The sequence below is a fragment of the Mobula birostris genome, chromosome 12 (genome assembly GCF_030028105.1).
Source record: "Mobula birostris isolate sMobBir1 chromosome 12, sMobBir1.hap1, whole genome shotgun sequence".
Lineage (NCBI taxonomy): Eukaryota > Metazoa > Chordata > Chondrichthyes > Myliobatiformes > Myliobatidae > Mobula > Mobula birostris.
In genome coordinates, this window is record NC_092381.1 from 85,889,158 (window position 1) to 85,905,337 (window position 16,180).

Consider the following 16,180-nt stretch of genomic DNA (forward strand, 5'->3'; position numbering starts at 1 on the left):
TGCCCAAGTAAGATACAAGAGGTTCAGATACAATCTCTGGAAAGTCACTCCACGTGCGAAGTGGCAATTATGGACCGAATTTGAATCACTGAAGGATGCTCCACAGTTGTGGCAGGACTTGAACGCTATTACCTCCTGCAAAGTGAAACCAAGCAACATAAGTGACAACAAGGCTTCACTCCCACATGAGCTCAATGCCTCTTATGCTTGCTTTGACCATCAAAACATGGAGGAACCATCATGAACTCCCACAGCCCCTGATGACGCAGTGACTCCTGTCTCGGAGGCTGAAGAGATAGCATCTTTCAGGAAGGTGAATCCCTGGAAATTATCTGGCCCAAATGGGGGTACCTGGCCAAGTACTGAAGAACTGTGCTGATCAACTGGTTGGAGTATTCACCAATCACTTGAACCTCGCGCTTCAGCAGTCTGAGGTACACACCTGCCAAAAAAAGAATGTGGTAACCTGCCTCAATGACTATCATCCGTTTGCACTTACGTGCACTGTATGAAGTACCTTGAGGGGCTGGTGATGAAACATCAACTCCTGCCAGAGAAGTGACTTGGACCCCATCCAATTTTTCTACCGACACAACAAGTCTACAGCAGATATTATTTCATTGGCTGATGATTCAGCCCTGGAACATCTGGACAGCAAAGATGCAAACATCAGAATGCTCTTTATCTACTACAGCTCAGCATTCAATACTACCATCTCCTCAAAACTACTCAGTAAGCTTCAATACCTCGGTCTCAATACTTCCTTTTGCGATTTAATCCTTGAGTTCATCACTTGCAGACCCCAGTCAGTTCAGATTGGCAACATCATCTCCTCTACAACCTCCATCTGCACAAGGCTGTGTGCTTAAACACCTGCTCTATTCACTTTATACTTACATCTGTGAGGTTAAACACAGCTCCAATGCCATATTTAAGTTTGCTGATGACACCACTGTAATTGGCCAAATCAAAGGTGGTGACAAATCGGCATATAGGAGGGAGATTGAAAATCTGGCTGAGTTGTGACTCAGTGTCACAATGGCCTAGTTCATTGTGGGTAAAAGCCCTCTCAACCATTGAGCACATCTACACAGAGCGTTGTCTTAGGAAAGCAGCATCGATTATCAGGGGCCACCACCACTCAGATCATGGTCTCTTCTCGTGGCTGTCATCCAGGTGGTGATACAGGAGCCTCAGGACTCACAACCAGGTTGAGGAACAGTTTATTACCCGTCAACCATCAGGTTCTTGAACCAGTGGAGATAACTTAACTTGCCTCAAAACTGAACTATTCCCACAACTATGGACTCACTATCAAGGTCTCTTCATCTCAGGTTCTCGACATTTATTGTTTACTTATTTATTATTATTATTTCCTTTTTTTCTTTGTATTTGCACTGTTTGTTGTCTTTTGCACGAGTTGTCCACCCTATTAGGTGGATCTTTCACTGATTGTATTATGGCCATTGGATTTACTGAGTATATCCACAAGAAGATGAATATCAGTATATGGTGACATACATGTACATTGACAATACATTTACTTTGAACTTTGACCCTACAACACATCATACATCTGAAATTGGTAGAGTTAATAATTTAAATCTGACCAAATCAATGTTGACCTTTCATGAATTAATCATATCCTGGACATGGTTTATAAGTAACTTATATATTTCAAATCTGCAGAGAATCAGGCAGTCAGCCCAATGGACATTTTAACTGCTTGGCATAACTACCTTTTGATCCCAGCATTCAGCATAGTCTTTTATTATCCTTTCAAAAGGCTTCGCTTTTGAACAACATAACCATTATACAATCTGCTTTCTCTACAGTTGGCACAAGGTGTTATCCTATTAATGACAAATGCACAGAATTATGAGAATTCAGGCAAATTCCTTATAAACTGAACATCTTGATTGCTGTGCTGAAGGATTAGAACTTTATAGAGTAAGACTTTAGCAGATTTAAGACAAAAGGCTAAGCTTCAGAATTAAAATTTTCCTGGTTATGAATCATCAGGAATGCGACATACAAATAAACCAAACCTACTTTTCAAGATTAGGGAAATAAGAAGGCATCTGTGAACTTGAAAGCCACTGTTATGACTTGCATCGTCAGGAAAATGAAGTGAAGGACAAGAACAGAAGTGAAACATTGAATAACATCTAAAACAATCAGAATGACTGACTGCAGTCTACTAACAGGATAATACACATTTTGCCATCTCCTAATAATTGCCAGCGTCAAAGGTAAACCTAATCAGTAAAGCTGCAAACCATGTGCATTTTGAAGGAGATGACTGGTATTGAAGATATATTCTTTGAAATATTCATACATTAAATTTATTAGAGCATGCTCTTCTCCAGTGCATTGTTACTAAAAGTATTCTATTTTGGGAGGGCAAGGGGAAGGAAGGACATCATTAATCCTTACAATGGAGGCTCAAACAGGTTTTGAAGAATGAAAATGGTTAGGAAAATAATCTAAAGGATTTGACACCTACTTTACTGATATGTCAAGTAACTTCACTACCTTTAAAGGCATCCGCAGACAAGATGCATTTTAAGTGTAGCATCTATAGTAATATGGTAAACTCTGTAACCAACTTGCATGTGGAAGTCTCCCATAAACAGTCATTTGATAATAAACAAATCACGTGATTTAGCAATGTTGGCAAAGTCAGAAAAATTATCCTGATCCTTAAAATAGTTCCATGGGCTTTTACATCCTGAGAACAGACATCGCCTTGGTTTAAAAGAAGTTCAAGAACAGGGATGGGAGTAATTTTTAAAAAGCAGGATGAATGACAATACTTCTGAGAATTTAACAGTCTGCACACTTCCTAACACAGGAAGACCAGTTAGATCAGCAGAGACAGAATTACAGATCAACGTATTGTCCTACTCCCGTTTGAATTCACTTCCTGTCATGGATTAATGATAACTTTTGAACATTTATTTAAACAGTAGTTTTTATTAAAAATACGCAGCAAGATTCCAGCTACCACCAGCTCTGTGCACAACTGCAGCATCTTTAGAACCACTTATTCTCTAAACCCCTCCCTTTCTTGCAACGAGTCTGGACAAGGAAACAGCAAAATAGACATCAAGGCAAATATGGCAGAGTGCAATTGCCAAGCAGAGGATACACAACTTTAATGAAAACCGGAAAATAAGTGACGGAAGGAAAGATACAAAGGTTTGAGTCCAAGGAGTGAGATATAAGCAACTGATGGCACGGCTGCGGGGAGAAGAAGCAGGAGGCTGCATCTCACGGAAGAACTACGAGGACTTAAGTTCAGTAAAAAGGAGATCAGAGACATTGTTAGATCGGACAAGTTTACACACAGGGATGGTCAGGTAGAACTTGACAACGGAACATACAAGCAGAGGTCAAGAAGCTCAGATACTGCATGGGGAAAAAGCTGGGAGATCAGGCAGAATTTGAGGGGCCGAACTAAAACAAGAAAGCAGGATATTGGGTGGTGGGGCACGGTCATACTGCTAGAAGTAGGCAGTCTGCAACTATGGGTCAACATAGGTGCTGAATTCAGTCCATGCTTAAAGCCAGGGCAGTGCTTTGAGTTTCAAATGTCGTTGAAGAAATAGGACTTAAACCAAAGATCCAAACTAAAAAAACTCGAGGATTCAGGTTCAACAGAAATCGTTCAGGGAAACGTTGGCATGAAGCAAGCACTCGGAACAGTCTAGATTAGGAAGTTGGACAGTTTCACTAATTTCAAGAACAATGGGGGAGGTTGGGGGAAGATCAAGTACAAAGGCAGCAGGAGATATCATGGCCCTGTCAGGGATAACACATTACAGCATAGAATGATAGTCACACAGTTTCCCGTTGGTGCTACTTCTACAAGAGGCACAGAAATCAGATTGTTGAAATTCAAACAGGTGAGACAACGTAGATGGACATCAAGTACCAGTGACCGCAAGGGAGCTTAAAAGACATATCCTTTTTTTTTAAAAATAGTAAAGGAACCGAGGGACTGATGTGGCAGAATCACCTGCTACTTCAGCTCAGTCGTGGCTGAGTGAAGGATCTGGGTAATCAGTAGCTCAGTGGGAATGGGGTTAAAGGATAAACTACAGGTACATGGACAAGATTAAGATGACCTGCACAATGCACCTTTGCAGTCCAAGATTCAACCCAAAGCCTCGACACTATTCTTGCTGAGGACACAGTAATAGAGCTGCAGCAAATACTGACGTTCATACAAATCGGTAACAGGGAAGCCACTCAGCATTAGTGTTTGAAGCAATAAATACAATTCAAAGCAAAAGCAACAAAGCCCAATGCTTCATTCATAATATTTTACCCACTCCTTATAACTTCCATGTACACTGCCCACCTATAAAATTCCAAAAACATTTGGTTCTGTTTGTGTGCAGTTTGAGTTTAAAATCTGCTTACTGTGCCATGCAAAGTTAAAAACGGAACCCAATCAAGCCGGTACACAATGATTTCTGTAAACAGCTGGAGCGGAATCCCAGTAGGATATCTTCCCGACTGCAAATGGATGTTGCCAGATGAACAAACTGCTTCAGTGGGAAAAATCCCTCGCAGAATTCCAGAACCTTCAAAAGCAGGTCAAGATCCTCAAAACAAACCCCAAACTCTACTCTGAGCAAACAACCTCCTGCTCATCTTGTCAACAATAAACACCTCTATTTACACAAACAGGTGTTTGGTGGATGGGGATGAACCATTCTGGAACATGTTCTGTGCAACAACCAATTTTCAGAAATTAATCCCTTAATTATACACTGGGTTTGCTCCAAAGTAAATACACAAAATGATACTGTAATAAAAGTGACCAATGAAAGATGAGAATCTGTAAATTTTAAAATTTAACAATACTCATCATTCTAACTTCTCTTCCAGTCCCTCTGTAACCACCTTTTTTCCCATCTAGTTATGTATTTTTGATGTAATCAGATTGACAGTTCCTAACTAGTTCATAGCTAATCCGAGAATGATCCAGTTACACCAATATTAGTTGTGCAAGTCAAGCATGATTTTGAATTCGGCATTATTTGTAGAAGAGTAAAGTCTGAGGCCACTCACCCCCAGCCATCTTGCACCCTTGTTGGCTGCTTGCTGTATCTGGACCTTCTTCAAGGTAACATTGTAAACAGCTCCTTCCTCTACCTCTTCTCCCCAGTCTTGGATTGAATTGTGCTGTGGAAGATCAAAATGCAAAACAGTAAATCCTTCTGTTGTGAAATAGTACAAAACAAATGTTTAAAGAAAGTCCACTGAAGGGAAGGAAGTCCACTACTATGCACTTAGTAGTATAGAAAACATCGTACAAAATATGTTCCAGCAATGCTCAAATGGGCATTAAATACATTAGGGAGACATTCACTAGATCTGCAAGGAACAAAATCGCAGTTTGATCTGGTAACCATTTAGTACAAATCCTATTCTCCACATTCACAATAGAGTACTTTCAGTGACATTTAATAAATAAATGCAATTTAGTGTCAACACATAAACTAGCTTCTAAACCACTTGATATTTTGCACATAGCACTGCTACTTATTCAATGTAAGAAGTGTTTAATTACCATGAATCAAATCTTTATCATCTTTTTGATCAAGAGCTTGGCAAGCTTGAGGGGTCAGTCATCATTCACATTTGATACTGCACAATATCACACAGCAAGAGCAGCACTTTGCTTTGGAGTAAATATGCTGTAAATCTTTTGCTCCAATTTCCCCCATTCAATCAGTGATCACACTATTTTATAAACAGGATTTTTTAAAATGAAGAGGAAGCAAAATAGAATGGGCTCAATAGCCAGCAAGACAAATCTATTAGACAACGGAAAAGGTAATGCCATACTTTTCAATCACTGCATTACACCAAAGCCAACATATTCAGTGATAAAGAATACTCCTCCTGGCTTCTGTTCCCTCACCCCCACTGCTAAAAATCAAAGCACAGTCAACTGTACCATTTTAGGCTTCCAAGGTAACCGCATTCGTATTTTCCTCTTCATGATCCTGGCTCTTGGACTTAACCACTTTGAACTGAAGTTTTTGCAATCCTGTCACACACTTCACTAAGTTACGGCACTGCTTGGCTTTGGAACAAACCCATTTCTGGCAGAGTTCGCTGCAACTCCTCCTACTGTGTGATGCAAGGGTTTCCTGTTTGCCTGAGTTTAAACTTTTACTTCCAGAGTGTCTTCCAAACCTCTCCACACACAAAAAAAAATTACCTCTGCCATGCAACAGCACCTCTTGGCTTCATGCTTAAAACTTCAGAGGCCAAACCTAAGACCAGCTCCTTGTGAATAAGGTGCTGATGAGCAAAAGGAATTTTGTCAGCCCCAGAACAAAGGGAAGGAGTGGTGAATGGGGTGGGGGTGGTGGGGGTTTACAGGCAACATTATCTGGCTGTGTAGATTTGTATGAATAATTAAAACCAGCCCAATTCAATTGAGACATGTACACTGCAATCCAGTTGCCTATTAAAGAGAAGCATCCACAGACAGTACAACAAACCTTCTAGCCAAACATACTGTGATCAAATGCAAAGCCATTCAAAAGATAAAAGTAGCTCTCTATTCACTCTCCAATTTGCTCTGAGTTTCACAAGCAGAAGTACCACTGAACTCTGGGAATGAAGTCAAGAAAAGTTCTGGTATTTTTGTGGTGGAAGAGAAAGGGGGGGGCGGGTTACAACATTTTAATAAAAAAAATCAACCCCTTCTGTAGCATGAGTGTGAGAAAGCAAAAGCCATACTGAATATGATTAACATTTGCACAATACTTGAAAGAGAAGATTAGTGAAATTTTCACAGTAGAATAAATATTTGCAATTGGAACGCAACAAAAGAACTCACTCTAGTAGCAAGTTTTGCTTTAAAATGCTATGTCCCTCATTATTACAGCAAAAACAACAATCCAGGGCTGGGGCTGGTTAGGAGTAATAGAAATGGCAGTGATTAATCATTAAAAATTTCCTATTTGTTGACACGCCTCCCAGTAGTCTCATCAAATGCAGATGGATTTTCAAAGTAATTTATTAACGTGCAAAATCTAGTTAGTGTAGTTCCAGTACACATGCTTGATTACTTAAGCCAATTTGGAAAGAAATAAGAACAAAATCTGGAATTTGTCACAATAATTAGAAAACTGATTTTCATGCATGTGTTTTTAGGGTGTTTAAAATTTGTACTGATTCTTTTCAAGGGTTTTGAAGTATAAAAACTGTACAAATACAGATTACTGAAATAGTTACCAATCCTTTCTTAGCACCCAGACTCTTCAAGCAGGGTACAATGATTATCAAACAATGCCATATTTCCATGGAAACACAAGACAATCTGTAGTCATCCCAAACACAGTGACATTGAGATGTGCAGTACTGTCTTGCATGGAAGACAAGACAGATGTGAAGACAGACATTTGATACATTGTCCTTACTTCTTTGCTTGAGAATGGAGATAATAAAATACACACAATAGACAGTTTTCAGGTCTTACTCAAAATGCAGTGAACATAAAGCAAAACATATTTCTATTTGGCTCCAAGCCCTATTAATTTGCATTTACCATATAAAAGTTTCTGCCAGTTCTACTTTAAAGGTGTTTGCTGTAAAGTCTAACAGCTATATGGACAAAAAGGAACAAAGTCAAATGTCTCATGTTAACCATAATAAAGTTACACCATGTTTTTCATAGAACATAACTGTCAGTGTTGTTTGGCACTTGGAAGTTTACAAAACAAACTCTGTTTTCAACAGTCACAAGTGCTGGTTGAGACTAGCCATTTAAAACATATGATAATCATGCTCAGTTTTCTGTTTTCAAGCAAACCTTCAAAATAAGAACATAACATCTCCATTTGAAAATTTGTAATGACAAGCTGCAATGTTAAAATAAGCAGCCTTAGAATGATAAAGCTCAATGAATGGTTAATTATGAGCTTTAGAGAATAAAAACAAGAAAGTCTGCAGATGCTCGAAATCCAAAGTGACACACACAAAATCCCAGAGGAACTCAGCAGGTCAGGCAGTATCTATGGAAATGAATAAACAGTCGACATTTCAGCCTGAGACCCTTCTTCAAAACTGAGAATGAAGGAAGAAGATGCCTGAATAAAAAGGAGGGGGAAAGGAAGGAGAACCAGATGAAGGTGATAGGTGGATGGCAAAGGTCAAGGGCTGGAGAAGAAGGAATCTAATAGGAAGGCATGTGGCACAAGAGGGCGGTGAAGACAAGCTCCAAGGAAGGAAGGATGTGTGGCTGTGGTAGTGGGTCTGGGTGAGTTCATGGGCAAAGAGCGGGAGCAGTGACAACAGGAATTCTGCAGATGCTGGAAATTCAAGCAACACACATCAAAGTTGCTGGTGAACGCAGCAGGCCAGGCAGCATCTCTAGGAAGAGGTGCAGTCGACGTTTCAGGCCGAGACCCTTCGTCAGGAGCAGTGACAGAGGTTTTCACTGAACTCAAGGCCAAAGTTCAAAAGTAAAATTTATTATCAGTGTACATACATGTCACCACATGCAACCCCGAGATTCTTTTTCCTTCAAGCATACTCAAATCTATAGACCAGTAACTGTAAACAGGATCAATGAACAATAAACTGCGCAAATATGAATAAATAACTCATGGTGAAGAGAAGATTTAGACCTCTCCAGGGTAGGCAGCCCTCGAAGTGACCTCGCAGTGGAGGAGTCAATCACAAACATGAGAAATTCTGCAGTTCCTGGAAATCCTGAGCAACACACACACACACACAAAGTGAGGGAGGAACTCAGCAGGCCAGGCAGCATCTATGGAAATTAATAAACAGTCAACATTTTGTGTGTGTTGCTTTAGAGAATAAAGTCTTTTAAACTAAATTATCAGATTTTTGATATCAGTTACTAACTCTAGCATTTCCTTGAAAGAAAATGGATTTTTTTGTGTTGGATTATAGCCACAGGCCAATTTCATGAAGTCCATATTCTGGTTTTATTTTCCTGCTACCACAGACAAAATCCAATATAATCACTGCCCCTCCCCACATCTTTCTGTTCATATCCATCAGGCCTTTGAGCCATCCATGTTATCGTGGAAGTTTGCATCAACTTCCTAGCTCAATCGGCACATGCCCTACACTGATACAACTCTGCCTTTACAGAAGAATCTACACCTTCCAACACACAAACAGTGGCAAGGCCATATAATTGCCGGTTCTCACTGAATTGGCACATTCTCCTACATTAAACTACTTAATGTTGCAGCCCAGATAATTTGTACTGCCCCCTACAATATTTAATTTATGCACTTTACCTTGTTTATCTACGCATAATTCATTTGTAGTTTCTTACTTTCCTATGTATGATATGTGTACTATCGTGCTTTACACCCTGGTCTGGAGAAACATTGTCTCACTTGGTATACATGTACATAGTTAAATAACAATAAATCTAACTTTCTGTAAATTCCTAATTCTTTTCCCGAAAAATGCCACTCCTCGTCCTTTTCTATGTGATTTCCCATTTCCTCCCATTTCTTCGGAAAACCCCCGGTGTGAGAAGCTCCCAACTTTCTAGTGATCTTTCTAGAAATTTCACATTCAGCAATAAACACCCTGATACAGCATTACAACTCCTAACTCAGAATCCCAAGTCCTCTAGTGATCCTACATTTAAGGGTCCTTTCCATTTATGTTTTAATAGTCACCGATTGCCCGCAAATATCTTCATTTCATTGCCAAGTTAAATAAGATCTTTGATCTTCCTACTCCTGCTCTTATGCTCCAAGTATCTTGAGGATTTTTCCTGGCACCTTAACTAGATTCTGCACACTAACACCTCAGCACAATCTATAACTTTCTTTAATCCTAATGCTGAATGTAAACTAATGCTTACATCAGTGCTCCATGCAGTTATTGCACTTTGTTGGAATCAGGTAAAACTCTCAATTGTAGTTTCAGTACAGGTCCCATTCAACCAATAATAGTTCATTGGTGATATAGGATTCTAGGACAGAATGAGCAAGAACAACAAAATAAAGTTGTGCAGAGAAAGCTCAGCAGCTCATCTGGAAAGAGAAACTTGTTCTTTTGGGTCTGTGATCCTTATCAGATCTGGGAAAAAGAGATTCCTAGCTTACTTTCAGTAGGAGATAAGATTGGGATGGGGGGTGGGGTGGGGTGAGGGTGAGAGAATGTGTAGAACGAAGGGAGAGTTTGAAGCAAGAGGAACTGTAATGGCTCCTTGTGGATAGTTATCAGTTCGTCAAACATTTATGGCTGCTTAATGAGCTGCTAGTGGTAAAGTGATGGAATTCACCCAGTTGGATCAAAACAAATAGGAAATGTTGGAGAAATTAAGCATCTTTGGAAAGAAATCAGTTAACATTTCAGCTGAGAGTAAAAACAAATGTATTAAGCATAGAACAGTCCAGAACAGGAACAGGCCACCATGACACTATACTGAGTACTGTACATAATACCTCATTAAACTAGTCCCTTCTGCCTACACAAAACCCATATCTCTCCATTCTTTGCACATTTCTGGTCAAAACGGTGCCAGAGAATGACGATTCCACAGGCAAAATGTTCCAGATAGCAAAGCTTTCCAATTATTTGATTTTTTCCACAGCTTCTGCTTATTCTTTTTCTCCTGTTTGTGTTACAGAAACTGTTGGAGCCCGTGAAGTACAGTTTGAATCTCGATCTGTGTCCGGAGAGCTGTCTCGCGAAGATCAAGAGACAGGGGGCTGAAAAGTTCAGAGAATACAAACTGACTCGTGGAAAAGATCAGAGATGAGGTGTGAAGTCGTAAATGACTCTCACTTGAAGCAGCGAGGAAGATTGAAGCATCACGGTGAAGGCAACGGCTCGGATCGGCGTGTTTCGGCGGCATTAGGACATGGGTCAGCTGTCACTCTTTACAGAAAGACTTGACTTCATGGGGCTGCTCTCCTCCTATGCAGTGAAAAGGCATTTCCCATATTCTGAGATTTATGTGATTATTGGACTGTACTTTATATTGGTTTCCTTCAGTTTTTCAGTGTTTTCTTGTGGTCGATTGGCGAGTGGGCGCCCTGTTGATTTTTTTGTGTGTTGGGGGGGGTGGTTGGGGATTAGGTGCTATTGTTGCTGCTTTTTTCTGTGAAAGAGAGAGTTGGGGATTGTAATGTGTAGAGGATCATTGATTGTTTGGTGGCTGTTTTTAGATTTTGGGGTGTGCGAGTTTTGTTTCTTTTCTTTTTCATGCTGGAGTGGGGGGAGTTGATATCTTTTCTTTCATCAACACCAATGGTCTTAATTGTATTTAATGGCTGTCTGGATTAGACAAATATCAAAGTTGTATTATACATGCATATTTTGACAATCAAATGAACCTTTGATTTGTGTATGAAACAGCATTTTCAATGACTATTACATTTACCTTCACCACCATCCATGAGAACAGATTTCAGGCACTGGAAAAAAACTTGCCCCTCTCCCCTTTCCCAGTAAGGCGGCGGCACACTTGGTCACAGAGTGGTGCAAATGATGCATATTTGGGCCCCTCATCTCAGAAAGGATGTGCTGAAACTGGAGAGGGTTCAAAGGAGGTTCATGAAAATGATTCCAGGATTGAAGGGCTTGTCATATGAAGGGGATTTGATGGCTCTTGGGCCTGTATTCACTAGAATTCAGAAGAATAAGGGGTGACCTCATTGAAATCTATTGAATAGTGAAAGGCCTTGATAGAGCGGATGTGGAAAGGATGTTTTCTATGGTGGGAGAGTCCAAGACCAGAGGACACAGCCTCAGAATTGAAGGGCATCCTTTTAGAACGGAGATGAGGAAGAATTTCTTTCGCCAGAGAGTGGCAAATCTGTGGAATTCTTTGCCACAGGCAGTTTTGGAGGACAAGTCTTGATATATATATATATATATATATATATATATATATATGAGGCAGAGGCTGGTAGACTCTTGATTGGTCAGGGCATGAAGGGATATGGGGAGAAGGCAGGAGAGAGGGAAAATGGACCAAATGGGCTAAATCTGCTCCTGTGTCTTATGGTCTCAAATGCGTTTCCTGTGATCACAAGACCCTATTGGACACTGGTAATGCAAAATACTGCAATTTTGGTTCATTGCCAAGACCAACGGTAGAGGCAGCAGCGTAGCCTTGGTTGTTGCCTGGACCAGGCCTCATGCCTCTGCGTCGCTTGTTACAGCCACTCGGGAGGAGGCAGCAGAATCAGAATCAAGCTCAATATCACCAGCATACATCATGAAATTTGTTGCTGAGTGGTAGCAGTACATTACAATACATAATAATAAACTATACATATTACAATAAATAAGTAGTAAAAAAAAGTAAGAAAACATACAGTGAGGTAGTGTTCATTGTCCATTCAGAAATCTGAGGAGAAGCTGCTCCTGAAATGTTCAGTGTGTGTCTTCAAGCTTCTGTACCTCCTTCTTGATGGCAGAAATGAAAAGACAGCATGTTCTTGGATGATGGTGGTCCTTAATGATGGACGCTGCTGTTTTTAAGCCATTGCCTTTTAAATATGTCCTCAACGTTGGCGAGGCTAGTGTTCATGATAGATCCGGCTAAGTTTGGAACCCTCCGCAAACTCCTCTGATCCTGTGCAGTGGCTCCTCCATACCAGATAGGGATGCAAACAATTAGAAGGCTCTCCACTGTACATCTGTAGAAATTTGCTAGAGTCTTTGGTGACATACCAAGTCTGCTCAAATTCCTAATGAAATATAGCAGCTGTCGTGCCTTTCTTGTAATTGCATCAATATGTTGGACCCAGTATAGATCTTCAGAGATGATGGCACCCAGGAACTTGAATATATTCACCCGTTCCACTGCTAAACCCTTGGTGAGGACTAGTGTGTGTTTCCTCGACTTCTCATTCCTGAAGTCCACAATCAATTTCTTGGTGTACTGACACTGAGTGCTAGATTGTTGTTGTGATACCATGCTGATCTATCTTGCTCCTATATGCTTCCTTGTCACCATTTCAAATTCTGCCAACAAAATTGTGTCATTGACAGATCGATAGATTAGATTATGAAGACACGTAGTCCCCTTTTATTGTCATTTAGTAATGCATGCATTAAGAAATGATACATTATTTCCTCTGGTGTGATATCACAAAACACAGGACAGACCAAGACTGAAAAAACTGACAAAACCACATAATTATACATATAGTTACAACAGTGCACAATACCATAACTTGATGAAGAAAGTCCGTGAGCACAGTAAAGTTCAAAGTCTCTCAAATATCCCACATCTCACGCAGTCGGGAGAGGGAAGAAAAACTCTCCCTGCCATGCTGACCACAATCCAACTCTGAGTCATCCAAAAACTTCGAGCTCTGATCAGCTCTCCGACACCGTCTACTGAGCGTCATCTCTGTCCGAGCAATTCGACCTCTTTTTTGGTCACCAAAAGCAGGCAAGGCCAGGGATTTTGAGGCCTACCCTCCGAAAGATTCCTGACCATACAGTAATGACAGCGGGGAACGGGCATTTCAGAAATTTCCCCAGATGTTCCTCTGTGATTTCACGTCCATTCTCCATCAAATCAGAATTGTCCACGGCCCCTATTTAACAGATATGACATCATTTTTCACCGGAGAGCTGCGCACGCGCCGCGCGCTGCCATCTTCTCCTCCCGCATTTGAGCTGTGCCTAACCACACAGTCATGGGTGTAGGACTGTGTTCATCTGCAGCTGAGCAAAGCACGAGACAAGTTGGGATTATTTTCATCTGCGACCGACACAGTGCAAGCTGCAGAACTGCTGCATATTTGTTCTTGCAGAAATGTGGCTCCAGAACAGCATCACATGTACCATCAGAGGTGCAGTGCTAATTTTTTAGGTGCCGAAGCTGACAAAATGCTTGCCATTTCCTATATCCTCTCTCTTCCTTGCCCCATTCATGTAATGAGCAGGTGTGACATATATATATATGAATAGGGCTTCTTATAATGTCAAGCGCTAAACCAAGATGAAAGAAATATATGAACTCCAGAGCTCCACAGAAAAATAGTGATAGTTAAGATATTAACAAGATTATAGCCTATCACTACATTTCAGTGTATAACTGGTACAATAAAAAAAATAATACTTAATTTAATAATATGACAAAGTATTGCACGGTTGCACTCACTAATTATCATAAAATATAATTATCAAGTAAAGAAAAAGACTGTAATCATGTATTTTACCGATTTAAAAGTAATTACCTCCTTACCAAATGCCACCAATGAGAAGTTTCACGATAATTTCCTCAAAGGGTCAAGCGTAATATGTGTTCGGGGGTCTGAAGCAATACTTGTCCTGGTGTCATCTGCTGATCTATGGTACCGCAGCCATGACGTGACATACGGCTCAGGATTCCACTGTACTGGAGACGGTCCATGTAATTTAACAAAGTAAGTACTAATACATGATTTATGAGAATTCTTGAGCGTGTTGTTGTTGTTATCAAGTCCATGTGACTGAATCCTCTCTTACACTCAGCAGTACTATAGGAATAACTTGTGAACAGCTCATCAATGAGAACAGAAAATTTGCCATTTATCTGCTTGATATGCTGGCAAATTTTCTTTTTCATATTAATGGCTATGTGATTAATTATCTCTGTAGCACTAGTGCCGGAATGCAGTCCAATTCCAATATCAATACCATTTTTTTGAAGTTCCAATATGCCAAAGTGATCAAAATACGGTCTGTCATTCTGAGCTAAATAATAAGCAGAATGAAAAATTGAACAAGTTGCTTTTAGATGCGAAGTATTCATGGTGTCACATAATTTTCCCAAGAGCATCTTCACTGGATATATTTTCAACAATTAGAACAGCAGTGTGAGCTTTTGAAAGTGAGTGATCAATAATTTTTTTTTCCCAGGGAGACTTCAATCGGCTCCATAGTAGGATACTTGGTACATCTGCCATGCCGAGTCTCCCCTGATCTTTAAGTTCTTGAGGCTGTAGTGCTTTACATATCTAGCCAGCCATCCCCTACTAGCCTTAAACTCCTTCCTCTCGCTCTTCTCAACCCCCTCACAGTAGTGCTCATAGAGGCTAAGTGCTTTCTCACGCATAATTTTGCCATCAACAGGGATATGCTTCTGTGACATGTCCTCTAGCCACACACTTAATGCTTTCTCAGTCTTTGCAAGCACTTTATCACGAACCAGAGAGACCATTTTTGCCGTTGTAGGGGTAGCAGTAACACTTCCACGAATTTCACCTTCTTTCTGCTTTATTGTGCGAATGATCAATTCGTTCTTACCGACCTAATGGTTCACTTCGGCAAGCGACGTGCCACTTTTGAAAAGATCTAAGATTTTTATTTTCTCGGCAAACAATGAGTGCTGGAGAGAGACTGAGGATCTGTGAAATGGTGGGAGGCTACAGCAGGGTATGCTGGGACAATGGGTCAAAAACAGTCACAGCTCCAGGATTTCACCAAAAACGATCAAATATTCTAATGTTATTAGTGGTATTTTCCCCACCAGCCACTCTCCCCAACCACCGCTTCCGTAAAATTCCCTCTATTTAATATGCAGCCACTGTTAAATTCCCCACTTGTTTATTTTGACTTTTCTTTTTACAGAGGTGCCGGAATGGTGCTCCAGTGAGCTCCGGCACCACTGCACCCCTGGGTACCATCAGCCTTCAGGTCATGCTATACAGGGACTTGTGGTTTGTGACTGTATGTGCTATTTTAACTATATGTGCTGTGTGTCACAATGTGTACTCTGTTTTGCACCTGGCTCCAGTGGAATGCTGTTTCATTTAGCTGTATACTTGTGTATGGTTGAATGACAATTAAACTTGAATTTCTGGTATTAGATACTTTAACATGGGAGAACATATACCAGAGGTCTATTATACTATCCAATCCTACACAAGTGTCCTCTGCTTTTCGAACGTTCACTTTACGAAACCTCGCTGTTACGAAAGACCGACATTAGTTACCTGTTTTCGCCAACAAAAGGTGTGTTCACTGTTACGAAAAAAAGGCAGCGCGCACTCGAACAGCTAAGCTCCTCCCCCGGAACTGCATTCTAGCCAGCATTGCTTAAACACGTGCCTGTGAGCAGCCGTTAGCAGGATGAGTTCTAAAGTGTCGGAAAAGCCTGAAAGAGCTCGTAAGGATGTTACACTTAGCATAAAACTAGACATAA

The 16,180-nt window shown here is 40.5% G+C and overlaps 1 protein-coding gene across 4 annotated transcripts in view; it reads right to left on the reverse strand.

Moving 5' to 3' along the window:
• The window catches only part of rgl1 (ral guanine nucleotide dissociation stimulator-like 1), a 185,729-nt gene that overhangs the window by 66,133 nt on the left and 103,416 nt on the right, over nucleotides 1–16,180 (reverse strand). For 3 of the 4 annotated variants that reach the window (XM_072274287.1, XM_072274288.1, XM_072274284.1), the window contains exon 2: nucleotides 5,083–5,196. In XM_072274287.1, the coding sequence (XP_072130388.1) occupies nucleotides 5,083–5,196 (114 nt within the window). Of the gene's footprint in view, nucleotides 1–5,082; nucleotides 5,197–5,974; nucleotides 6,088–16,180 lie in introns of those variants that run through there. The other variant, XM_072274285.1, reaches the window with a different exon arrangement.